The following is a 27,126-nucleotide window of genomic DNA, read 5'->3' as shown; positions in this document are numbered from 1 at the left end:
TACACACTGGTGTTACACACACTCATTACACACACACACACACACACACACACACAAACACAAACACTCATATTACACACTCATACGTTACATGCACATTACACACTCATATTACACAAGCACGTTACACGAGTGTTACACACTGGTGTTACACACACTCATTACACACACACACACACACACACACACACACACACATATTACACACTCATACGTTACATGCACATTACACACTCATATTACACAAGCACGTTACACGAGTGTTACACACTGGTGTTACACACACTCATTACACACACACACACACACACAAACACTCTTATTACACACTCATACGTTACATGCACATTACACACTCATATTACACAAGCACGTTACACGAGTGTTACACACTGGTGTTACACACACTCATTACACACACACACACACACACACACACACACACACACACACACACACACACACACACACACAAACACTCATATTACACACTCATACGTTACATGCACATTACACACTCATATTACACAAGCACGTTACACGAGTGTTACACACTGGTGTTACACACACTCATTACACACACACACACACACACACACACACACACATGTGTTACACACACTCATATTACACAAACACGTTACACGAGCGTTACACACACTCATTACACACACACACACACACACACACACACACACACACACACACACACACACATGTGTTACACACACTCATATTACACAAACACGTTACACGAGCGTTACACACACTCATTACACACACACACGCACTTATATTACACACACGTTACATGCACATCACACACAGTCATATTACACATTACACACGTTACTTACACACATACAAGTTACACAGACACACACGTTATACACACTGATATTACACATGCACACTACACACACTCATATTACACACACACACACACACACACATATTACACAATCATTCTCATATTACACACACACACACTTATTTTTCACGCATGCTTTACACACACACTCACGTTGCACACACTCATATTACACACACGTTACGCACAGATGTTATACACGCGTTAAAACAAAGATGCAAACGTTACACACAGAAACGTAAAAAATGTTACACACATTACACAAGTGTTACACACACACATTACACACACGTTACACATACATTATACAAGTGTGTTACACACACATACACACACACACTCATTACACTCACTCATATTAAACACACACATTACACACACATTACTTACACACACACAAGTTACACAGACACAACATTCATAGACACAAGCACGTTACAGGAGCGTTACACACACACACACACACGTTACACACTCATATTACATAAGCACGTTACACGAGCGTTACACACACTCATTACACACACACACACACGTTACACGCACTCATATTACACACACGTTACATGCACATTACACACACTCGTATTACACGTTACACACGTTACTTACACACATACAAGTTACACACACACACACACACACACACTACATACACTCATATTACACACATTACACACACGCATTACACACAGATGTTATAAACACGTTAAAACTAAGATGCAAACATTACACACAAAAATGTAAAAAACATGTTACACACATTACACACGTGTTGCACACACATGTTCCACACAAACATTACACACAAGTGTCTTACACACACACAAGTTACACAGACACACCATTCATAGACACAAGCACGTTACAGGAGCGTTACACAATGATGTTACACACACACACAGACACGTTACACACACTCATATTACACACAACACAACACAAACAGGTTACACACCTCAGCGATCTCCTTGTATTTTCCGTCCATGGATGTGCGCAGGTCGATGGGCAGGTGTTTGTGGGTGACGGGGGTGCCGGGCAGAGAGCGCTGGGACACCAGAGGCCTCTGCTCAGCAGAAGCACACAGATCTACAGACGACACAGAGACTCGTGCATTTATTATAACGCTAATAATGATTGTGCCGTCTCAGTAAATTCATAAAAAACTCAAAGGAGCGACCCGAAGGTCACAGAGACTTTTCAGACAGGAAGAAAGCGCATAGCAACCAGACACAGCTCCCTAGCAACAGCATGGCAACCAGCCACAACTCCTTAGCAACCACATTGCAAAAACTAGCAATGCCCTTGCAAACACTCAGCAACATACTAGCAATCACCTAGAAAATCCCTAGCAACCGCATGGCAACCAATCACTACTGCACATCAAATGTTCGATGCTCCTGTTTGTCCTGCTACTGTTTATTCCATCAGACTGTCAGAAAGGTTAAAGTTCATGGCGACAGTACAGCAGTGTGGAGTTATTAAAGTCTGTGGCGCATCTGCAGATGACACACACGCCCCTCAGTGTCACGAACACACACACTTCACACACACTCACTAGGATCCAGCACAGGTGACACACTCTTCTTTAACTCAAACACTCACATTCTGTACATTTCATCGAGATTCACACTGAAACCGGTCAAATGAACAAGAACTTTCTGTCTGAACACTGAAGAGTTTGACTAGTGTCATGTGACACTACCGTGATCATGTGACACGCTTTCCACGACATTCCACCGAAACATCTCAGGACAGTGAAAATAAATACTCACACACACACACTGTGAGAATTTCCCATAACCACATGCAGAGGTTCCGGGACGCAGTACCTGATCTCTGTTGGGATGCTCAGGGTAAAAAGCACTTCCTGTCCAACTGTATGTGCGTATGTCTCTGCTCCCACAGCCTCGCCGCAGCTGATTCTCTCAGTGTGTGTCGGGACGTTTGGCTCGTACCACGTTGCAGATGGAGGCGGGGGGGTCAGTGGTGGGACGCACCACTGTGTGCTTAAACACAACCCACTCCTGCGTTTACAGAGGAATCCTGGGAAAACCAGCATGAACAGACCTCTGTGTGTGTGTGTGTGTGTGGCTGCGTCTGCAATGCAACACTAGTGTATTGTGCACTACTGTAGTGTGTACTACACGAAACTCTACTCAATAATGAGTGTCTCAAAAGTAGGATGGAAGCCCATTACAGTCAAAGAAAATCATACTTTGGTAAATCATAATTATGACACCAGCACAAATTATGACATTCTATATTATAATAATAATTATGAGATAGAAAGTCGAAATTCTGACAAACTAAATCATAATTACGAGAGTTAAAATTGACATAAATTGAAATGATGACATACTGAGTCATATTTATGAGGTGAAAAGTTCAAAATGATGACAAATTCAATTACAATGAAAAATCTAATTTACTTAGTTATCTAAAGTTCAAAATTCTGACATACTATGTCATAATTATGATATTAAAAAGTGTAAATTGACAAAATTCTGAAATTCTGACATACTAAGTAATGCTTATGAGATGAAAAGCCAAAATTATGATAAACTCATAATTATGAGATTAAAAAGTAAAAATTGACGTTAAAATTATGACAAAATGTTGAAATTATGACATAATTGACAAAAAGTTGAAATTAAAAAATCAAAATTATAACATATTAAGTAATATTTATGAGATGAAAAGCCAAAATTTACTTAGTTATGACATTTAAAAGATAAAATTCTGAAATACTGTCATAATTATGAGATTACAAAGTAAAAACTGGCATAAATCGAAATTATGACAAAAAGTTTTGATTATGACAACTGACATGTAAAGTCATAATTATGATATGAAAAGTTCAAAATCGAAAAATCGAAATTGATGAAAAGTTGAAATTATGGCATATTAAGCCATAATAATGAGATTAAAAAGTCAAAATTGACAAAAATTCAAAATTAACAAAGTTTATTTTTAAAAATGATGACTTTCTATGCAATAATTATGATTTTTATGTCATAATTATAACAAAAGGTTGAAAATAACTACTTACATACTAAGTCAAATAAAATTTTCAAAATAGACACAAATTCAAAATGTAAATAAAAAGTTGAAATTATGACTTTCTATGCCATAATTATGACTATTTATGAATTTATTATAACAAAGTTGAAATTATGACATGCTATGTCATAATTATGAGATTAATTAGTCAATTTTGACATAAACAGTCGAAATTGACAGTTAAAATTATGACTTTCTATGCCACTTTTTATGTCATCATTTTGACTTTATAATGTCATAATTATGATTTACAAGAGCATGATTTTTTTTTTTATCTGGCAGAAATGGGCTTCCATACACATGACCTCATTATCTTGAATGTTTATTCAGTCATTATTAGGGGACGAGAGGAATCAAAGCTCTCAATATGGCGGCTGTAGCCCCGCATCTCAGTAGAACGAGCTAATCGAGAGCCAGAACACATGTTCACTGAACCAGCCGGAAAAATTTAATTTTTAGATTTCTAGAAAGGAACATCTTACATGACGCACATAAAAATGAATCACTTTCTGAAAACTGTGTTCATATCTTTGGTGTTTTTAACCAAATATTTTTGTCTGTGTTCGAATAGAGCTGCACTTTTTGACAAATAGCTGCTCAGGGGCGCTTCCAAGATGGCCGCCGATCAGATGGACTTGCCTTACAAGGATTTAATTCAGCAGGTATCTGTGAAATATATCTATGAAATATATGGTACTTTTGCATTTTTAAGCGAATTGTGCATAAAAAACATTTTCTTCTAATTTCTGAACAACCAATCACAAACTGTTTAAGATAAGCCCCGCCACTGAATGACACTTAAAAACAAAACAAACTGTTATATTTCAGTCAGACAGTCTTTAACTGGACGGTTCTTGACCACAATAAACTGTGAAGTGAACTTAAACACACACAGAGAGAGAATGGGCTTGTGTTATTGTCTATAACTGAGTGTCTAGACTGAGGTTTATAGACTCACACACACGGGTTCATATTTAGAAGCTGTGACGGTATTGGCTGAACACACACATTGTGCCACTAATGAGAGATCTGTGTGTGTGTGTGTGAGTCTTAAAGGCATCATAACCGCAGCAGACACAGTTCCGTGTGTGACACGGGTTGATCTCTGTGATTAACTGTCCTTTAAACTCTATAACCCTTCAGCCCAATGACTGCAACACTCCATCCAGCAGATGGCGCTCTAAAACAGAGTAACAGACACTGGTTTGTTTCTTATTTTATATAGTTTCCTCACTGTTCACTGACCTGCTAAGTATTACTACAAGTATTGCAACTTTTTATTATTTTATAGTATTTAACCATATTATTATTTACAACAGATTTTGACTTGATATATTTTATAAATTTTCATGGAAATTCTGACATTAAAAAGCAGAAATTCTAACATGTCTCAAAATTATGATATTAAAAAGTCGAAACTGACATACTAATATATTAAAAAAAATGACAGTTCAAATTATGACAAATTGTAATAACATACAAAACAAATAAATCATATTTGAAATTCTGACATTATGCGTCCTGTTTATGAGATATGTCGGAATTATGACTTAAAAAATTATAATTATGAGATTAAAAAGTCAAAATTATAAGATACTAAAATTGACATACTAAGTCACAATTTTGACTTTTTAATGTCATAATTATGAAAAAACCTCGACATTTCTACATAAAAAGTTGAAATTGACATACTAAATCATAATTATGAGATTAAAAACTATGACTATGATTTTTATGATTATTATGACAAGTTTGGAATCATAATATAAGTCCTATTTATGAGATGACAAGTTGAAATTATGACTTAAAGTTATAATTATGAAATTAAAAAGTTGAAATTCTGACGTTAAAGCATTGACATTACGAAATACTAAAATTGACAGTCACAATTTTGATATTTAATGTTTTAATGTCAAAATTATGACATAAAAAGTCAATTATGAAAATATAACAATTTTGAAATAAAAAGTCAAAATTGACTAAAAAAAATATAAAATTAAATCATTTGAAATTATGACAAATCTAATGAGTCATATTAGATGAAAAGATGAAATTCTGACAATTCTGACAAGTCCTATTTATATGATAAGTTGAAATTATGACTTAAAAAGTTATTATTAGACTAAAAAGTAAAAATTATGAAATACTAAAACTGACATGTTACAATTTTGACTTTTTTATATAATTATGACAAAAGGTTGACATTTTGACATAAAAAGTCAAAATTGACATACTAAATCATAATTATGAGATACATTAGGAATCATCACATACTAAGTCTTATTTATAAGATGACTAATTAAAATTATGACTTAAAAAGTTATGAGATTAAAACGTCAAAATTATGAATTATGAAAATTATGAAATACTAAAACCGACAAACTAAGTCATAATTGTGATATTTAATGTGATAATTGTCAAAATTATGACATAAAAAGTACATTATGACAATATAACTTAATTATTAGATACAAAGTTGAAATTGACATACTAAATCATAATTATGAGAATAAAAACTATGACTATGATTTTTATGATTATTATGATCAATTTGGAATCATAACATACTAAGTCCTATTTATGAGATTAAAATTCGAAATTCTGACATTAAAACACTGAAATTATGAAATACTAAAATTGACATACTGTCACAATTTTGATATTTGATGTCAATATTATGTCAAAATTATGACAACATAACATAATTATGAGATAAAAAGTTGAAATTGACAATCAAAATTGAGGTAAAAAAAAATTGACAGTTGAAATTCTGACAAATTCTAACATTATAAGTCCTATTTATGCAATAAGTTATTTTTTTAATAACTTTATTATACTTAAAAAGTTATCATTATGAGACTAAAAAGTCAAAATTATGAAATACTAAACCTGACATAAGTCACAATTTTGACTTTTTAATATCATAATTATGACTCATCACATACTAAGTCTTATTTATAAGATGACAAATTAAAATTATGACGTAAAAACAAAAATTATGAAAATTATGAAATACTAAAACCGACAAACTAAGTCGTAATTGTGATATTTAATGTGATATTTGTCAAAATTATGACATAAAAAGTCAATTATGACAATATAACTTAATTATAAGATAAAAAGTTGAAATTGACAGACTAATTCATAATTATGACACGTCAGATTTTAAGAGATTTTGACGACTTGCATTTTAAGTCGTTTTATTTCTACTTTTTGACACAGGAATAAGTAAATAATTAGACTACAGTAATAAAAATATTATATGCATTATAATTATATTGTGTTGAAATATTATTTATACTGTTATGATGTTATATATTATTGTTATTATATATTATTAATATTGTGTTTGTTATTATTATTATATTTGTTTGATTAATTTTGGTAGTCATAGTATTAGTAGTATTTTTGCTGTTAGATTTGTACAAAGTTGTTTTGTGATCTAAACTGATGTATTTTCATCTTTGTTTTGGACTGTTGCGCTTAAAATATTATGTTTCCTACTTATTTTTATTGATTAGTTTAGACACATTTTTAACAGTTCCTCGTGGTTTCGTCTGTTTCAGATGAACCATACGGTTGTAGGTTCAAACCCATTACTCGCATCATAAACCGTCCGTGTCACACGCGTGTGTCCGTCTACATGTAGAGCTGTGTTCCGTGTTTTCCGAGGCAGGACACACACGCTCTTGAGTAATTCATGAGCCCTCGCATCACACGCCTGGACGAACACTTTCCCAGAATCCCACGTTCTCGTACTCCGCATTTATCATTAATATATTGATGCGTTTGGGCCGAAACAAACCAAACTGCCTGGAAAACAGCGAAAGTTTCTGTTCTGAGATCAGTTTCACACTGACCGTCACTAATTCATAATTACAAACCAGGTCATGTGCGTTTGACCAGTGTAATGATGATGAGAAGTATTATAAAAATACAATTATTTAAATAAAAATTAAATATTTATTTTCATATTAATTCCAGTTTCAGTTCAACTAAAACAAAAACACACAAAAAAGAAAAGAAACTCTCAAAGCGGCCTGAACTGCTCTGAAGATACTGTCCCATATCACACCCCACCCCGTCTATCTCTCTGCCCGTCTGTCTCTCCGCTGCAGTGAGACTCACCCGGGCTGGTCCGGCTGTGTAAACTGCCTCTCTTGACTGGTCTGCTTTTGCTTTTGCTCTGCGCCGGAGCTGCGCTGGGGTCCGACATGCTGCCGCCTGTCTGCCTGCGCACCGGACGGATGGAGAGAGGAACGGGCACGAGTGCAGGGAGACTCTCTTATCAGAGCAGGAAGATAGGGACAGGAGGCGGGGCTTGGGGATCTCTTAGCGCAGTAGTGGAGGCGGGGCCACTCCCTTCCTACATCAGCAGAGGGGAGGGGCTTAGGATTCCCCTACAACACGCTCGGCCTCACTCTGATCTGTTGCTGCGGCAACCATGCAGCAAGAATTGCATCACTGAGAGAGTGTGTACGGCAGCATACTATTTCTGCAGTATGCAGACTGCGTGCAGCAAGTATTCTAAAATAAACTGTACTTGTCATTTTGACAAAGTGTGCAGTATACAACAGAGCACACTGTGTTTGGGATACTATTTCCCACAATGCAATGCATTTGGCAAATCAACACATATCTTTGTCTCATTCGATCAAACTGAAAGCGTTCATCATAGCATACTACTTTGTACTGTTTCATATACTATTTTTTTTAAATAGTATGCATTATGTTCTGCACATTTACTCATTCGATTCGATTTTATCAGCATATTATTTCATACTGTTTTTTTATATACAATTTTTAAAATATTAGTATGTAGTATGCATTATGTTCAACACATTTACTCATTATTCGATCAAACAGGCAAAAGATTTTACTACTACATACTGTTATTTACTATTTTTTAAATAGTATGTAGTATATATTGTTGAGCACATTTTATCATTTGCTCAAATTAATAAAAGATTTTATCATAGCATATTTTATATACTATTTTTAAAAATAATAGTATGTGGTATGCATTATGTTTAGCACATTTATTCATTATTTGATTAAACTGACAAAAGATTTGATCATAGCTTATTTCATACTTTCATGTACTATTTTTGAAATAATAGTATGTAGTATGCATTGTTTAGCACATTTACTTATTCGATTGAGCTGACAAAAGATTTGATCATAGCATACTGCTTCATAATGTCTTACTTTTTAAAAAAATAGTATGTAGTATGTATTGTTCAACACATTTACTCATTCGATTGAACTGACAAGATTTTATCATAGCATACTACATACTGTATCATATACTATTTTTTAAGGAGTATGCAGTATGTTCTGCACATTTACTCATTCGATGAAACTGACAAAAGATTTTATCAGCATTTTATTTCATACTGTTTCATATACTATTTTTAAATATTAGTATGTAGTATGCATTGTTTAGCACATTTACTATTTATTCGACCGAACTGACAAAAGATTTTATTATAGCATACTACTTCATACTGTTTCACATTTTTACAGACCGCACAGTCAACACAGACTACTTCCTTAAGTATATAGTATGCAAAAAAGCAATATGTCAAAATACTGACAGTCCGTTAAAGAAGCTGATAATCAGATCTAATGTTCATGAGGACTTTAAACTCTGTTACACTGAGAACTTTGACCTGAGTAAACATTCACCTAATCAGAAGAATTCTGAACCAGAATTATGTAATAAAAAAAAAAAAAAACGGTATTGATGAATTTATTAACGCGACTTCAGTCCTAATATATTGCTAAAGAATGAAAACATTACAAAACAGATTCAGACCTGTGCTATGTGAAAATTCGTGTATTACCTCGTAATGTCGTGTGAACTACAGTGTGTTATTGCATTATTGTTTGTTGCGTGTGTAGTATTGATGAATGGTGTGCGTGTTTGCAGAATTGCTAAGAATATTGTATAAACTTGTATGATGTTAGACAGCTGTTATTCTGGACTCACTCGACATGTCTGTAGATTCTGGTCCGGTTTTGATCCCAACTCAGTTGCTGATGAAAAGATGAAAATTAATAATAATTATGGCAAATACTTTCGGTATTTAATATTAGCTGAACTGCTTAAGTTCTTCCGTTCATCCAGATTTCAGAGTCTGACACTCATGAAGAAAACTCGCAGTGGATTCTGACCGTTTGAGTTTTTCAGGAACTTTGATAAAATTTCGCTGAGAAATGGAGTCGCACTTAAAGGGACCGCAGCACATTTACAGGCAAGATCCGATCAAAACAAGATTTTTATTGAATGTGATTAGAATAGAACCAACTATTGTTGGTGTACTGTTACATCAGAGCTATGTTAAACCAATAAATCGATAAATAACGCGTAAAATTTAAATCAGACTAAACGATGTGTTTTATAAGTGGTGTCCGGATTCATTCAGCACCAGCAGGAGACGCTGTTCAGTTCAAAGCACTTGCTTTGCCCCAAGTTTAGGTCTATTTTTAACTTACCATAATATTATTTATTTTATGTTGTATCTTTGGTGAGTCCACGTCATGTTTAGTCATTTTTTTTTTTTATTTAGGTGAACTTGAAATATGTTAGATCTTTTGAAAAGCTTTTGCTATTGTTTATTAAACTACAGTTATTTTCAAACGGGCGTTGACCATTATTGACCGTTGGAAAAACGGTCACTGGCACCTCGATAAACTGTTAAGCATCTCCCTTTAAAGCAAGAAAAAGAAAACGCCCTTAGCTCAGGCAGTTTAAATTTGATCAATTTCTCCAACCGCAATATCTAGACTAGATAGACTCCAGTCCAGTAGGTGGCGGAAATGCTCTTTCACATTGTTTTGCCTTCCGCTATGAAATGGCAGAAGAAGACAGAAGACTGCTCCCTGAATGCGGACAAATAGATGTCTTTGTGTAAGTTAGTATTACAGCAGCCGTTTGTGTTTAATATTTCCGAGATAGAAATATAGTAAATTTCAATGGGCATTTAAATGAACTTTAGATATAATGTAGTTCCGAATAGTGTTTTGTTTTTCGTGGCTTTTATAGAAATTAACAGAGTTGAGTAAACGTAAGTAGTTTTACTACAAATATATTTTATTGGGAGGTAAAATCAAGATCAGATAAACAGAATGGGCGCGACGCAAATTAACTTAATTTGCATAATTCCTGGAGACTATTTAAGGTTTATTATTGTTCTGTAAAAGGACTGTTCATGTAAATAGATGCTGTTTTCACCTCATTCATTATGCTGATGTCTTCAGATCTCCCGTAAATTGTCATTTGAAGCTCGTTTAATTGGTGTCAACAGACTGAGGCAAACTAGGTAAGAAATAAATTATTCTGAAATAAAAGATATCAATCTTAGTAGCCTTTATACAGCATTTATTTTATTACTCAGTGATAAACTATTTATTTAAATAACCGAATCCCAATAAACAAAATCTCAGCTAGATGGAAAGTTACATGAAGTTAAATTCTGATAGATTAAATTGTTTTATATAGATAGATTATGGAAGCTTGTTTCCGCCATGAAATAAAAAATGAAAAAGATAATTGTGACTTTTTATGTAACTTTTATTCTCTCAACTGCGAGTTTATATCTCACAATTCTGCCTTGTTTCTCACAAATGCATGATATAAAGTTAGAATCGTGAGATATAAACTTGTAATTGCATGTTATAATGTCCAATTGTGAGGGGATTTTTTTTTATTACGAGTTTCTCACAATTCTGACTTTATAACATGCAATACTGACTTTCCTTCTGACTAAACACCCAATATAAATCTAAAATTGTTTGTTGCATTATTGTTATTTATTCATTTTTACATTATTATATCTATATTGCATAGTATAGTAATGTACTAAATGTTAAATTTATTTAATTTTAATTTATATATTTTTTTGTATTTCAATCTAATTTAAGCTATTTAATAGCTTAATAATGACTAAAATTTTTAAATCAGATTTATATTAATTTCAATGTAATGTATTTATTTACTTATTTCAATTTTATGTATTTATTGATTAATTTTTTACAGATTTTCTCCTTTTCCACGGACTCCCTTGCGGCCCCTGCAAGATATTGACATGATAGAGTTAACGTTTAGCACATGCTACTTTCTTCATTTTATTCATATTTCCTTGTTTATTTTTCCATCCCAGTTGAACAACTTTTCATCATGTTCATTTCAGGTCTGATGGATGCGAAAGAGGAACTGAATGAGGTGGAGGAGAAACATCATCATTTCATCACTGGAGAAAAACCTTCGAATGCCTCACCGCCGGAAACCTCTTTCTCACAGAAAGCCAAAAAGTCTTTCACCTGCCCTCAGTGTGGAAAGATTTTTGCACGGAAAGCGAGACTCGAGCGGCACATCAGAATTCACACCGGAGAGAAACCCTTCACGTGTGTCGAGTGCAGCAAGAGTTTTGCGTGCAAAGCCAGACTCGCCAGGCACGCCAAAACTCACACCGGAGAGAAGCCGTTCACGTGCGATTGGTGCGGAAAGAGCTTGGCATGCAGAACGAGACTTAAGAGGCACATGCAAACGCACACCGGAGAAAAGCCTCACGTCTGTCTGCACTGCGGAAAGAGCTTCGCGTGCAACACTAACCTACAGAGGCACGTCAAACTTCACACCGGAGAGAGGCCGCATACATGCCCGGAGTGCGGGAAGAGCTTCATACGGAACGAGAAGCTCAAGAGTCACATGACCATCCACACCGGAGAGCGGCCCTACGCGTGCGATCAGTGCGGGAAGAGTTTCCGACACATCAACGGCCTCAAAGATCACCAGCTCTCTCATTCCGCCGTGAGGTCGTTCAACTGCGAACAGTGCGGGAAAGAGTTCATTACCGCGTCAGCGCTGAAGAGACACTTCAAAGTGCACTCAGGCGAGAAGCCTTACTTGTGTCCTCTGTGTGGAAAGACTTTCGCACGGGTGGATTGTTTTAAAAGGCATCAGGAGGTTCATAGCGGCGTGAAGGATCACGTGTGCTTTGAATGCGGGAAGGCTTTTGTTACGGCCGACCAGCTCAAGCAGCACCAGAGGATTCACGCTGGACAAAAGCCTCACAAGTGCGAGCTCTGCGGGAAGAGTTTCGCTCGTTTACCGCAGCTGATCGCACACGAGACGGCGCACCGAGAGAAGCCGCACCACTGCGCTCTGTGTGGGAAGAGTTTCAAGCAATCACGACATCTACTAATTCACGTGAAAAAGCATCATCCGATCGAAACGCTGATTGTGGAGTGACACTTTTGAACATCATTGCATGTGTATGAAATCTACTGTGTAATCTGTTTGGAAAAATGTGTGACGGTGTATATTGTGCTGCTGATTATGGATGAAATTGTATTTTTATTTAAATCAAATGGTTTCAACATTGCATCTGAGTACTGTAGTAAATAAACTCTAAGTGTGCTTGTCTTCATTAAAATATTTTATAGGAGTATTTATCAGATTTTGAATTATGAATTTTGATTCTTTCATTACTACTATGATTAGTTGTGTCCCTAGATGGCGACATTCTAAAAAATTTAACGTGAAAAACGCTTAACGTGGCTTAATGTACTAAGACCCTGATATTAACAGACCAAACTCAGTAAACATTATACTAATAAAGTATACTATGTACAGAAATGCAGTTAAAGGGATAGTTCACCCAAAAATGAAAATGTGATGTTTATCTGCTTACCCCCAGGGCATCCAAGATGTAGGTGACTTTGTTTCTTCAGTAGAACACAAATGATGCTTTTTAACTGCAACCGCTGCCGTCTGTCAGTCAAATAATAGGAGTGGATGGGAACTTCTACTATAAGAGTAAATAAAACTTCCATAGACAAATCCAAATGAAACCCTGCGGCTCGTGACGACACATTGATGTCCTAAGACACGAAACGATAGGTTTGTGCGAGAAACCGAACAGTATTTACATCATTTTTACCTCTAAAACACCACTATGTCCAACGGCGTTCAGCAATCGCTTGGTGATGTCCGATCGCGCTCTGAAAACAGCAGTGATGTCTAGCACTCATTGAAGTATATGCGCGAGACATCACTTCCGTTGTCAGAGCGCGATCAGACCTCACTAAACGATTGCTGAATGCAGTTGGAAATAGTGGTGTTTTAGAGGTAAAAAAATTATATAAATACTGTTCGGTTTCTCGCACAAACCTATCGTTTCGTGTCTTAGGACATCAATGTGTCGTCACGAACTGCAGGGATTAATTTGGATTTGTCTAAGCAAGTTTTATTTACTCTTATAGTAGAAGTTCCCATCCACTCCCATTATTTGACTGACAGACGGCAGCGGTTGCAGTTAAAAAGCATCATTTGTGTTCTACTGAAGAAAAAAAGTCACCTACATCTTGGATGCCCTGGGGGTAAGCAGATAAACATCACATTTTCATTTTTGGGTGAACTATCCCTTTAAGCCCAGAATATAAATGCAACACGTTTAATTTCACGTTAAGTGTTTTCCTTGCATAGAAAACCGTTATAAAGAAAATGCTTAATGAAACCTACTAAGTGATATTAAATAGCGACTTATATAGTGATGGCTGATCGGATTTCATCAAAAATATCTTAATTTGTGTTCTAAAGATTAACAAAGGTCTTACTGGTGTAGAATGGCATGAGGGTGAATAATAAATGACATTATTTTCATTTTTGGGTGAACTAACCCTTTAATGTGTAATTAAACATGTTGCATTCATATTCTGGGTTCATTTGCTTTTCTGTACATATTATGCTTTATTAGTATGGTTTTTACTAAGTTTGGTTTGTTAATAACATTGTCTTAGTAAGTTAAGCCATGTTAAGCTTTTTCATGTTAAGCGTTGTCCCCACAGAGATTTCCTTTAGTTCTTTTTATTATGTTTTTTAACAAAACAAGTACTCATATTTTGCTCTTTTTAAGTACACCTGTTTTGTTTATGTCGTGCTGACATGTTGCAGCAAATTAGCATCGTTGAGGAGCAAAAGCTTTCATTTATCAATTTGTTTAATTCCGCAAGCTAGCATAACTATTGAATAATCAGCGCGACAGTTTATTCGCACATTCGTTTCGTGAAATATAACCATTTCTTTCGACCTTTCTTGAACCTGTAGTACGAGTATGAGGTGTTATATTTCAGCAACATTGGCAAAAAATTATATGGTTAATCGATATTATTATCGCTAAGGACACAAATGTTAATGGTCTTTTTTGTGTTAAGCACCTCAGTCAAAAACTAGTGTAAAATCATTTAGCTACAAAAATGACACGTAAAATGCCAATCTTCGCTTTTATAAAGGATCTGTGGCAATGACAATTATATGTTATATTTTCATATGAGTTCCAAATCACTATCCATATGCTGCACACTTCATCCAGTAGGTGGTAGAAGTGCACCATTGCTGTTTTCAACAGCCATTAAACGAAGAAGAACATGATCTTGGAGGAGCAGTAAAGATAAGTGTGTAATTTTTGATTTGTTGAATAAATGGTGCGAGATTAAACAAAAATGCTGTAAGCGCAATGTTTATTTTTTGTCATACAGGGACTATATAATTAATTATGGTTGCATCTTCTAATCATGTTTATTTAATAGTCTTATGATAATTCATATTAAAGCAACACAAAAATAAGAACCAGCAGTAAACAACTGAGGTAAATGACATTGAAATTAAGATGAGAATTTTAATTATTGGTAGGAGTGAGTGATATGAGCAAACATCGCGATATTCTTAAAAATGTTTGGAAAGATATAGGCTTATAAATATAACGATATGGATTTAATGACGCGAGAATCTACTACAAATGCAATTGATGTTTTATGGTAAGTCACGTAGTGTTTATCGCTATCGCTCCGTTTGACAGCGACGTGAAAGCGAGTAAATGTCCGTGTTCTCGCCGTGATTAGAACGCTATTTGAAAAGTTACGAGAATGTTAGAATATAACACAAAATAACATTCTTTGAACGTTTATTTTTGTATTCCATTCAGAAAATATCAATAACGTCACAAGAAAATTATGTTCTCAGAACATTCATCAAGTGAAAACATAATTCTAAGAACATTTCTCTCAACATTCCACGAACACAAATCAAATATTAATAATGTTGCAAAAACGTTCTATAAGAACTTTATATTTTAACATTTGCAAAACATACGTGAAAGTTATGGGAACGTTCCCTGATAGTAAAAGATCTTGAGTACAAAAAAAATATTTCAGTATGTTTCCGAAACCACCCTGACTGAATCAGTGAGTTGAAAGGCTCATCAGACTGATTAAAATAAAATAAATAAAACAAAAATTGAGTTTTTCCCAAACGATTTAAGAACAGACTCATTTTAGGGTTCTTATTAATTCTTAATTCCTTGACTTTTACAGTTCCTTCATCTATATGTTAACTATGGTATCAATAAAAGAACAACAAAGATTGGATATACATTTAAGAATTTATGTTAAATAGATAGATAATGTGTGAATATAATTTCAGTAGGTGTTTACTTTTGATTTTGGCAGATCTGCTCCTCCAAACCATCAGGAAGAGCTGAAATCTGCAAAGACAGAGTTTATTGAAGGACAGTGAGAACATGAGAGATCCAGAACACTGCAGAATGAAACACACTGAGGAACAAAGAGGTTGGTGTTTAATCCTGATTCTTCATTAACGAGGCTGAAGAACATTTAGGTCACAACATAGTTGCACCAACAAATAATATATTTGACAAAGTACCTTGTTCAGCAGTTATATCGAAGATTTGAAGATACTGACGTGATAAAATTAACGTTCTCTAGATTTGGTATCTGTAGTTATTAGGGCTCAACTCAAGATTTTTATAGTCGACTAGTAGTCATTCGTTTAAGCGATTAATCAATTTATCACGCGTTTATTTTAAATCATAGTAATGAGCCTTTAATCGGCTTTATAAGCGCACATATAAAGCTTGCATCAACATTTTAATAATATATTAATAAACTAGAGTTTTTTGTGTAGTGGATGAACATATATGCTTTCATTTGGATTAAATAATCTGAGAATATTTGGTTTAGATTTGAATCGGTTCCTTTCAAAGTAGACATTTCAAGTTTTCCATAGATATATTTCTCATGTCTGTGAGGCAAAAGTATGCTGAGTTTCTGTTCATTTTTGTAACACGCTCAAGTTCACTGAGACTGCACAATGTTTATTGTTATTGTGAGTTTACAGAAATAAAAGCAAACCATTTACAGTTTCAAATGTTGGATTATTATTATCTGTATGACCAAAAATGTTTTAAGTTAAATGCAAGTGATCTCACCGGAGCCTCCAGGGCTGGATTTCCTGATAACCTCGTCTTTTGGTGCGCTATGAACCCTCTAAAGTTATACCTTAACTGAAGATATACCTTTTCTAGGCGTGTTCCCCGAACTATACCTTAGGAGGTTGCTTAAGGTTTATCTTTTTAAGTGCGACGTTACCAGGCGGTGCTGAATTAGTTGATATCGATGGCTACAATAATTCACTCTTTGCAGGGCTGCTTTACTGCTTTATGTGAGAAAGCGGTGATCTTTATAAAAGAAGCACTTCAGAAGTAGAAATTGCATTTATCAGGACTCATGGGATCTTATAAAAATAATCCAAATTTTAAACTAAATCTACATTGTAATGTATCTATATTCTGGGGGCTTTTTTCTTTTTTATATAGTCTAGTATTTCATTCAAATGATATTTAAATGTCTGAAACCTAAAATAAACCTGTTGTGGTTGAAAACACATTTGAATTTACCAGTAAATCTTTGCATTTTATTCTTTGCAATTATCCTAATTGAACACTGGGTGTATTACAACTTAAGAATTATATTCGTTTAGACTGTTGATAGTGATAAGGTATAGCTAAGAGTGGTCCAGACCAACCTTATGAACGAATAACTTATTATAGAAGGTATACTTAATTAAGAACATTTCGGGAAACACATATTAACGTTAAGGTACAGCTTAACCTGTTAACTGTCACGGGCCCACCGGTGGGCCCACAGCCATTACATATTTAAAACAGTAATATTCTATACTAAACCTAAACTAATCTTGACAAACTATATATCATTTGAAAGCTTAGAATCTGTAGTTTACATATTTGGTTGATTATTTGATTGATTTTCAAAATAAATAACAGAGGAGCAGTAATTTATCAATTTGCAACAAGCATATTTTCATACTCATAAGGCATGTTCAGACCTTTAATTTGAAATAGCGATGAACATGAAAAATCATTAAAGATTGGTTGAAACATGTTTGTTTTCATGCCAAGAGTTCAAAAGATAACATCCATTCAATTTTTTGAGAAAAAAAGGTCTGAAAATGTTTTTAATAGAAAAAAAAAATACATGTATGATTGTGGCGGTAATCTATAACCCACCCTAATGTTATTTTTATGTTTATTAGAGGCTGAATTCATATCAAATTCTGCCAAAACTTCCCATACTACTTCTATATAGGATGTTTACTTCATAAATTGTATGAAAATAATGTAAATATATGGTTCAGATCACTCAAACCATATATAGAAATGGAGGCGCCTTTATATGGTCACCAATGGAGCTTGGTTGTCATCTAGTGAAAAAGTGTGGTACTGCGCCCAAACAAAATCTTACTGAAAGCTCATTTTTTGAGATATCAACCTGAAATTTGGAACACAACTTGTTCAGATTTTTGGCTTTGATTTCCTTGCAGTTTTAGAGTAAAAATTGTTTTGTAAAATATATATTTTATATAAAATATAAAATATTATATTTTTACATTTTACATTTTCATAAACTTAAACTTCTATAACTTTTTTTCTGTTTCACTTATATAAGCACTTCTACAATAATCTGCCAAATGTCTTCTTTAAAACAAGACCAGCCTTATGTCTATACTCCAAAGTGTTCTTGAATTACAACCATTTAAGTTTGGATAGTGCATTTTCTTGTCTAAAAAAAAAAGTGGGGGTGACAGTTAACAGGTTAAGGTATAATTTAAGAATTAAGTAGAGTTTACATTTATCTAGGTTAACGTTAGAGCAAGCAGACTTGTGAAGTTGCTACTATTTACAAGTGATAAGCCATATTTAAGGTTGATGAAAGATAGGCGTATGTTTGGATTTCCTGCGTGACTTCGCTACTTCCTGTGGAGTTTTTTTTTTCTGCGACTAACTGACTAACACCAATTTTGGTTGACTAAGCCTCTTCTCCTTGACTTTTAACAGTTAGGGTTCAGCCCTAGTAGTTATAAAATGGACTGAGTATGAATTTTGTTGAGATTCCTTTATCGAAGTTTTTGCTTTTGTGACTTTTGTTAATTTATGTTCATTGTAGATCTGATGGAAGTGAAAGAAGAAGAAAAACATAATTTCATAGCTGGAGAAAAATCACTTACTTGCTCACTGAATCTTCATAATGTTTCACAAAAAAGAACGAGAGCCGAAAATGTTTTCATCTGCCCTCAATGCGGAAAAAGTTTCACGCAAAAAATAGGTCTTCAGAGGCACATGAGGATTCACACCGGAGAGAAACCATTCACTTGCCCTCAATGCGGGAAGAGTTTTGCATGTAAAAGAAACCTTATGGATCACATAAGAACTCACACTGGAGAAAAGCCTTTCACGTGCGATCAATGTGGGAAGAGTTTCGCATACAAAACAGGCCTGAGCCGGCACACAAGGATTCACACCGGAGAGAAACCATTCATGTGCCCTCAATGTGGACGAGGTTTTGCACTGTCGGGAGCCATTAGGAGGCACATAAAAATCCACAGTGGAGAGAAACCATTCGCATGTGGTAATTGCGGAAAAAGTTTCACGTATAAAGAAAACCTCAAGGAGCACATGCGGATCCACACTGGAGAGAGACCCTATGCTTGTACTGAGTGTGGAAAGAGTTTTACACATGTCAGCAGTCTGAAAGAGCATCTTCACACACACTCTGCAGAGCGGCTGTTTAACTGCGAACAGTGCAGTAAAGCGTTCCTGTCGTCATCGATGCTGAAGAGACACCTGCAGGTGCACGTGCAGGAGAAGCCGTACTTGTGTTCTCTGTGCGGGAAGAGTTTTGCACGGCTAGACGGTTTTAAGGAGCACCAAAAAATTCATAGCGGAGTGAGAACTCATGTGTGCTTTGAGTGCGGAAATGGATTTATATCGACCTCGCATTTGAAAACACATCAGAGGATTCACACTGGAGAGAAACCTTACATGTGTTCACACTGCGACAAGAGATTCAGTCGGTCAGGATCCCTGAAGGCACACGAGAGGATCCACACTGGAGAGAAACCATATCACTGCACTGAATGTGGAAAGAGTTTCAACCAATCAAATCAACTGCTGAGTCACAGGAAAAAGCATCACCCGATGTCGTCACAGTGAAACTTGAGGGGGTTTTCTTGAAGGGAAGTGATATTAAAATGATTTCTCAAACATCAAATCATCATATTAGGATGATTTCTGAAGGATCATGTGACACTGAAGACTGGACTAATGATGCTGAAAAATTTGTTCACAGAAATAAATTACATTTTACAATGTTTTCAAATAGTCTGTTATAACTTTTTTCAGTATTACTGTTTTTGATTGTATCTTCTTTCACTGCAGTATGTTTTTCCGCTCCAGTCAACTAGGTGGTGACAATGCACTATTAGTTACCACAAAAGCAAAAGAAGATAGAAGCAAAAACGCAACTTCTGTCTGGGGTCAGATTTAGATTTAATTGGTTTAGTTAAAAAATATATATTAAACCAGAAAATAATATGGGACACGTAACTAAAAAGTTTTTCGGCCAAATTTTTAGGTTTAGAAGCAGTAATGTGAAGCTTTTGACCTGACAATTTGTGTATTATTTGAGCAGTAAAACTGTTTAAATCATTCTTTAAGTAAAGAAATTTCAACATTAGAAAGACAGTTTTTAATAATAAAGAAGTTTTAAAGGGAGCCCTTGGTTTTAAGACTTAATATAACATAAATGATGTATCTTTTTTTTAATAGTTTTTTTAAGGTAAACTAACCCATTAAAATTGCAATATTTTGTGATGCTAGTGCAAAATAGATTTTTTTTTTTTTTAAAGGAAATGGGGGGTGAAATAGTAAAATTTCAATAAAAATACACACCTGTGCTAAAATTTATGCAGTTGGCAAAATGATAAAAAACAAAACAACTGAAAATGTCTTTAAGGTCATACACAAGGGTTAAATAAAACTGACTGGTTTATTTTCTGAATGCATATTACTGGGAACAATTCAACCATGCATGTTTTTGTAACTTAAAAAAAATCGTTAAATAAATGGTGCAGTTTGTTGGTTTTTAAGTCTTTATGTTATAGCTCTAATTATAAGTTCACATTATACATTATTTTTAATTTTATAAATACACATTTGTCTTATTTATCTATATATATTTACATTCATATGTGTTTATTGACCTCTCGTACCAAACTCAGCTCTATTTGTTTTCAAAACGCTAGAACCGCAATATTCTCTGCGCACTCCAGTCCAGTAGGTGGCGATACGTTCACTGAAGTCTGTTTGTCACGTACCACAAAAGTAAAAGGATAAGGAGGCTATGATCGCTATCTTGGGTCTGGGCTGTGATCGATTTTATTGGTGCAAGTAGGGTGAGTAAAAAAATTATTATTACCCGACGCAATCTTCATTTGAAAGTTATGGATCTCGATTTTTAAATCAAATCTATGCTTGTTCCGTTTATTGGTGAATATGTCTTAACTAACCATTTTTTGTTGAGCCCCTGCCGTCAAATACTTGCATTTAGTTTTGTGTTATTTTAATAACTTTAATACTTGTTTTTATAAAATTAGGCGCGAAAGATTGGCGCGTAAATCTCTGTTATAACGGAAGCGCGTAGTCGATCATCCACTTCGTTTTGTAGCACAACGTAAACATTAAGAAAATATCCAGCATTTCAATGATTATATTTTGACAACTAATTAGATTAGAGTCATTGCTATATCAGAAACCGTATTTTGAAAGACATTTTCAGATGCGGTTTATAATGTACTGAAGAAGAAAGAGTACTTATTTACGATTCTTCATTTATGAGGCTGAAGAAAGTTAAGTAAAGCTTCAAGCAGTTCATCACAAGATTTAGTTGTTTTAATTAGAAATCAAAAGAGCTGTGAAATAACAAATAATGTAGGGGGCACTTTTTATGAACTGTACACAGCAAAGCCAAAACTAAATTTTTCAGTCACATTTTTTTTTTTTTTTTACAATTTGTGTATTATTTGAGCTAAGCTGTTTAATTCATGTTTTTTTTTACACTAGTTTTATTTTATTCCTTATGGCAGTTTGTTTTCATGTTAAGTTAAAACTTGCATATAACTTTACACCGAAAAGTTAAAATTAGTTAGTGATTTAGTTTTACACTAAAGTCCTGTTAACGTACACTGTTTGTGACCCAGTTTTTTGTGTTCATTTATGGGAAAAGTAGATGTCTTTTTTTGTGGTAATCAACTTTAAGCCACAAATGCTGTTGATCGTGCTTAATTCATACTTGTTACTCATATTGAAAATAAAGAAAATAGTGAAGTGACGTGAAGGCAAAGTATGGCGATAGAGAATTGCTATGAACATATTCAAGATATGACATAAAATTTAGCCAATTGTAGCATTTATTCTTCTTACTTTTAGCTGTTGCACTCTATGCATAAATTGTGAATTATGAAAACAAAAAAGTGCTTTTAATTTACCTTGAAAAAAGCTTGCAGATATTACAGTTTTGTGGGAATCATCCTCAAGCTTAATCTTGAACTTGGTAAAACAATAACCTTTATTTAAAATATGTTTCAAGCCTTCAAAATATGTTTTCCTTCTTTTTTTTCTTTTTTTTTTTTTTTTTTTAACCAGCCGCCATCTGGACATTAACTGTCCAGGAACATATAATGCATTAAAATCATCATAATCTTCTATAGCAGTTGAAGAAATCTCTTGAACTGTTTTCATGATTTACTGAGAACTTTAGTGTTTCTTTAATTTCAGACCTGATGGATGAGAACAACGAGAATGATCAACTGAATGAAGTGGAGGAGAAACATCTTCATGTCAGAACTGGAGAAAAAACGGTTTTCAAGAAATCTTTCAGCTGCCCTCAGTGTGGAAAGTGTTTAACAACCAAATATATCCTTGAGGTTCACATGAGGATCCACACTGGAGAAAAACCGTTCACATGCACTCAGTGTGGAAAAAGATTCACATTCAAACAAAATCTCCGGGTTCACATGAGAGTTCATACTGGAGAGAAGCTGTTCACGTGTGATTATTGTGGGAAGAGTTTCAAATATGAGGGAAACCTCAAGGACCACACGAGGATCCACACTGGAGAGAGACCCTATGCATGTGTTCACTGCGGAAAGAGTTTCTCTGATAGGAAAACCTTTAAGATCCACATGAGGATCCACACCGGAGAGCGGCCTTTTGCATGCCGTCAATGTGAAAAGAGGTTCACGCAGGCGAAATATCTTAAATCACATCTGCGTTCTCACTCTGGAGAAAGACTATTCAGCTGCGATCAGTGCGTCAAATCTTTTTTTACAGCATTATCCCTGAAGAAGCACCTGAAAGTTCATTTACAGGAAAAGCCACACTTGTGTTCTTTGTGTGGAAAGAGTTTCACAGAGCTCGGTTCATTAATAGTACACCAGAAAAGACACAGCGGCGCAAAGAATCACATATGCAGTGAGTGCGGGAAGTCATTTATAACAAATAGTGAACTAAAAGTGCACCAGAATATCCACACCGGAGAGAAACCGTTCAAGTGTTCACACTGCGACAAGAGATTCAATCAATCAGGAAACCTGAAAACTCATGAGAGGATCCACACTGGAGAGAAACCGTACACATGTGATCAATGCGGGAAGAGTTTCAGTCAGTTCGCTTCTCTACTCAGGCATGGAAACACTATTATCTGTAATAAGCTGTAAGTAGTTCATCTTGAATTGCAGAGGTTAATAATTTCTCACTGGAGTTGTGAGATTCAGATCAACTGAAATGTGGATATTCTTTCCAACAGAGCAGCATTTTGTTGGTTTAAAGGGTTAGTTCATCTAAAAATTATCCCATGATTTAGGGTGCGTTCACACTTGTCATGTTTGGTTCGATTAAAACGAACCCTGGTGCGGTTGCTCGGTTAGTGTGGTTCAATTGAACATATGTGAACGCTGCCATCCGAACCCTGGTGCGCACCAAACAAGCGAGACCGCTGAAAAGATAGGTTAATCATCATAAAATCCGACCAATCATGTTGTGAATGTATCCCTATGCCTTAAGGTTCGGTATCTTTTGGTTCGGTGATAAAATTGCCAATGTGAACACTAATCAGACCAGGACTAAATGTTTTTTTTTTCTCCTTTGGTCTGGACCAAATGAACCAAACGAACCGAACTACAAGAGTGAACGCACCCTTACTCACCCTCAAGCCATTCTAGACGTATATGACTATCTTTGTTCAGATAAACACAATTGACCCTTCGCCGGGAGTTTGATTGACATGATCTAACCAATCATAACGCCGAATGCGCCATTTTGTCTGACAAAGCAGTCAGGAGTTAAAAGATTAACCTTGGTAGACTTAAACTTGAAAAATGATGTGTACTGATGTCTTTGCATGTTTGAAATAACATTCCTTCTGATGTTCATTCATGTTTATTTGATGCTATAAATGAACTAGTAGGAAGAGATGATCGGTTCACGAGCCGCTTGAGCTGAGGCGCTACAGCAATCTGTCACGACATATTAAAGAGCCACAAAACGTTTTTTATTGTTTGAATTTCTTAAAAAATTACAAAATTTGAAAGCTGGGACTTTGTTTAATATTATAAGTAACCTGCTCTGTCTTGTCTGTCGATGTGTTGTCAGTGTCCTCTTTGCTTCGCAATGTATTTTTCACTCTGTGTGGCATGACAAAGCAAAAGTAACTAAGGGGGCCGGGTCTTTGCGAAGGGTCAATTTGAGTTAAATTTATATCCTGGCTCTTCTCAGCTCTATAATAGAAGTTAAATGTAGCTTAGATGTTGAAGCCCAAAAAAGCACATCCATCCATCATAAAAGCAGTCCATACGGCTCCAGGGGTTAATAAAGGCCTTCTGAAGAGAAGTGATGCGTTTTTGTAAGAAAAATATCCATATTTATAACTTTAAAAACTATAATCACAGGCATCTCATAACAGCTGCACGTGAGCGTAGTTCCAGCGAAAGAGTGACCTCTGACCCGACTCATGAGTGTGAGTAAATTATGGGATGATTTTCATTTGTGGGTGAACTAACTCTTAAAAGGATTAGTCCACTTTTAATCAAACTGTTCCTGATAATTTACTTACCCCTGTGTCATCCAAGATGTTCATATCTTTCTTTCTTCAGTTGAAAAGAAATGAAGGTTTTTGATGAAAACATTCCAGGTTTTTTCTCCTTATAGCGGACTTCACTGGCCTCCAAAGGGTTGAAGGTCAAAATTACAGATTCAGTGCAGCTTCAAAGAGCTTTAAACGATACCAGACGAGGAATAAGAGTCATATCTAGAGAACGAACTTAAGTGGTGCCAGTTTCGTTTTTTTTCCATAAGTAGAATAGGAAAGACGTAGGACATTCAGCGTAAGCTTTTTGAAGAATGCGAAAACTGGAAGTACGTTCAAGGCGATATTTTGTGTTTATAAAGTATAAACGGTTGTATCTTTTTTCGAAAATGACTGATTGTTTCTCTAGATAAGACTCTTATTCCTCATCTGGTATCGTTTAAAGCCCTTTGAAGCTGCAGCGAAACTGTAATTTTGACCTTCAACCGTTTGGAGGCCATTAAAGTCCACTATAAGGAGAATAATCCTGGAATAATCCTTAATTTCTTTTCAACTGACGAAAGAAAGACATGAACAACTTTGATGACATGGGGGTGAGTAAATTATCAGGAAAAGTTTATTTAAAAGTCTAAAGACTAATCCTTTTAAGTTTTTCTTTTTCATCAAAGCCAATTTGTGGAAAAAACCTTGATCCTTGTTACCAGATCTGTGATGTTGGAAGCTGTCTGTGTAAAAATTGACCCATTTTACTTTGAGTGCATATTACTGTTTCTATTGTGAACAATTTATCCATGCATATTTTATAAAAATTTTTATAACAATATTTACTGAAAATGTTTGTCCTGCACTCAATGTGGGAAGAGTTTCAACCAATCAGATCAACTGCTGAGTCACAGGAAAAAGCATCACCTGATGTTGTCGTAATAATAAACCCATCATCATCAAGACCAGCACTTTTCTAAGAGGTTCATTTGATAAAATACGTGTAGTGTTCTTTATATGTCTCTGTATAAGTTCAGCTTTTAGTGTGAATGAAAATAGGTCTATGAAAATCAGATCCCTGTGTGTGTGTTCAAAAATTAGGGGTCAGTGTTTTTTCTTGAATGGAAGTGATATTAAAATTACTTCTTAAGCATCAAATCATCATACTAGAATGATTTCTGAAGGATCATGTGACACTGAAGACTGGAGTAATGATGCTGAAATTTTTTTTTCACTGAGATAAATTACATTTTCCAATGTATTTAACTTTTTTCAGTATTACTGTTTTTGATTTTATATTTAACTGCAAAAAACTTACAATCAGCAACATATTAAACACAAAACTCAGGATACAGTTTCAAAATTGTTGTGGACTTGAGAATAGAAAATAGATAACATCATAGACTGAAATCACTGCACACTCCAGCACAGGAGGTGGCGGTATGCACCCAAAAGCTGGTATGCGACCCACCAATACATACACAGAAGAAGAGAACTTGTGTCTGGGGTTTGATCGCTCAGAAGATGATCATCTGGGGTGAGTAAAAAATAACTTTTTCGATTATGTGATAACATGTGGACAACACGTCACCGCAAGTGCAACAAAGTGTGGCACATGTAAACATGTTACTGACATGTGAGGGACGTGTGAAAAATACTTCCACGTGTTGTAAGTTTTTAACGTGTATCACATCTTACTACATGTCTCACACTAGCACATTAAATGCAAGTAAAGTGTCTACTTTTAATTTTTCAAATAAGTTTTAGGGAATAAAATGTCAACATGTGGGTGAAATAATGGTGTTTGTCATTTGTGGAACACTTTATGTAAAAATTTAAACTTGACAAAAAACACCTGCTGTGTGCAAAAGTGGCAATTATGGGATAACACAGTACAGCAATACATC

The 27,126-nt window shown here is 34.9% G+C and overlaps 4 protein-coding genes across 12 annotated transcripts in view; 3 read left to right on the top strand and 1 right to left on the bottom strand.

Annotated features, from left to right (window-relative positions):
- ampd2a (adenosine monophosphate deaminase 2a) overlaps window positions 1-10,159 on the bottom strand; it is a 28,471-nt gene extending 18,312 nt beyond the window's left edge. The window contains exons 1-2 of one of the 4 annotated variants that reach the window (XM_067396915.1): window positions 9,927-10,159; window positions 1,830-1,960 (exon numbers count right to left, since the gene is read on the bottom strand). In XM_067396915.1, coding sequence (XP_067253016.1) covers window positions 1,830-1,960; window positions 9,927-9,933 — 138 coding nt within the window. In that variant the 5' untranslated portion in view covers window positions 9,934-10,159. Of the gene's footprint in view, window positions 1-1,829; window positions 1,961-2,703; window positions 3,196-8,062; window positions 8,223-9,926 lie in introns of those variants that run through there. The other 3 variants (XM_067396912.1, XM_067396913.1, XM_067396916.1) reach the window with 3 other exon arrangements.
- Window positions 10,160-10,755: 596 nt separating this feature from the next.
- Window positions 10,756-13,383, top strand: LOC137029305 (zinc finger protein 135-like). 6 transcript variants are annotated; one of them, XM_067398882.1, is made up of 4 exons: window positions 10,756-10,847; window positions 11,198-11,259; window positions 11,976-12,032; window positions 12,130-13,383. In XM_067398882.1, the coding sequence occupies exon 4, from the start codon at window positions 12,135-12,137 to the stop codon at window positions 13,188-13,190; it is 1,056 nt and encodes a 351-aa protein (XP_067254983.1). In that variant the 5' UTR covers window positions 10,756-10,847; window positions 11,198-11,259; window positions 11,976-12,032; window positions 12,130-12,134; the 3' UTR covers window positions 13,191-13,383. The 6 variants fall into 6 exon arrangements, with proteins under 6 accessions (XP_067254983.1, XP_067254978.1, XP_067254985.1 ...); XM_067398883.1 differs by lacking the exon at window positions 10,756-10,847 and adding an exon at window positions 10,854-11,004; XM_067398877.1 differs by having other exon boundaries at window positions 10,757-10,847; window positions 11,976-13,383.
- Window positions 13,384-15,238: 1,855 nt separating this feature from the next.
- LOC137029303 (gastrula zinc finger protein XlCGF57.1-like) lies at window positions 15,239-20,418 on the top strand. The gene is made up of 3 exons (XM_067398875.1): window positions 15,239-15,394; window positions 16,448-16,567; window positions 19,262-20,418. Exons 2-3 carry the CDS (start codon window positions 16,519-16,521, stop codon window positions 20,305-20,307), a joined length of 1,095 nt encoding a protein of 364 aa, XP_067254976.1. The 5' UTR covers window positions 15,239-15,394; window positions 16,448-16,518; the 3' UTR covers window positions 20,308-20,418.
- A 1,054-nt stretch (window positions 20,419-21,472) lies between these two features.
- On the top strand, window positions 21,473-25,261 carry si:ch73-138e16.3 (gastrula zinc finger protein XlCGF57.1). Its single transcript, XM_067398876.1, has 2 exons — window positions 21,473-21,548; window positions 22,930-25,261. Exon 2 carries the CDS (start codon window positions 22,935-22,937, stop codon window positions 23,868-23,870), a length of 936 nt encoding a protein of 311 aa, XP_067254977.1. The 5' UTR covers window positions 21,473-21,548; window positions 22,930-22,934; the 3' UTR covers window positions 23,871-25,261.
- The last annotated feature ends 1,865 nt before the right edge of the window (window positions 25,262-27,126 follow it).

Source organism: Chanodichthys erythropterus, chromosome 10 (genome assembly GCF_024489055.1).
Source record: "Chanodichthys erythropterus isolate Z2021 chromosome 10, ASM2448905v1, whole genome shotgun sequence".
NCBI classification, from domain to species: Eukaryota; Metazoa; Chordata; class Actinopteri; order Cypriniformes; family Xenocyprididae; genus Chanodichthys; species Chanodichthys erythropterus.
Note: the sequence above shows the minus strand (reverse complement) of the source record. Positions and strands in the feature narration are given on the sequence as shown.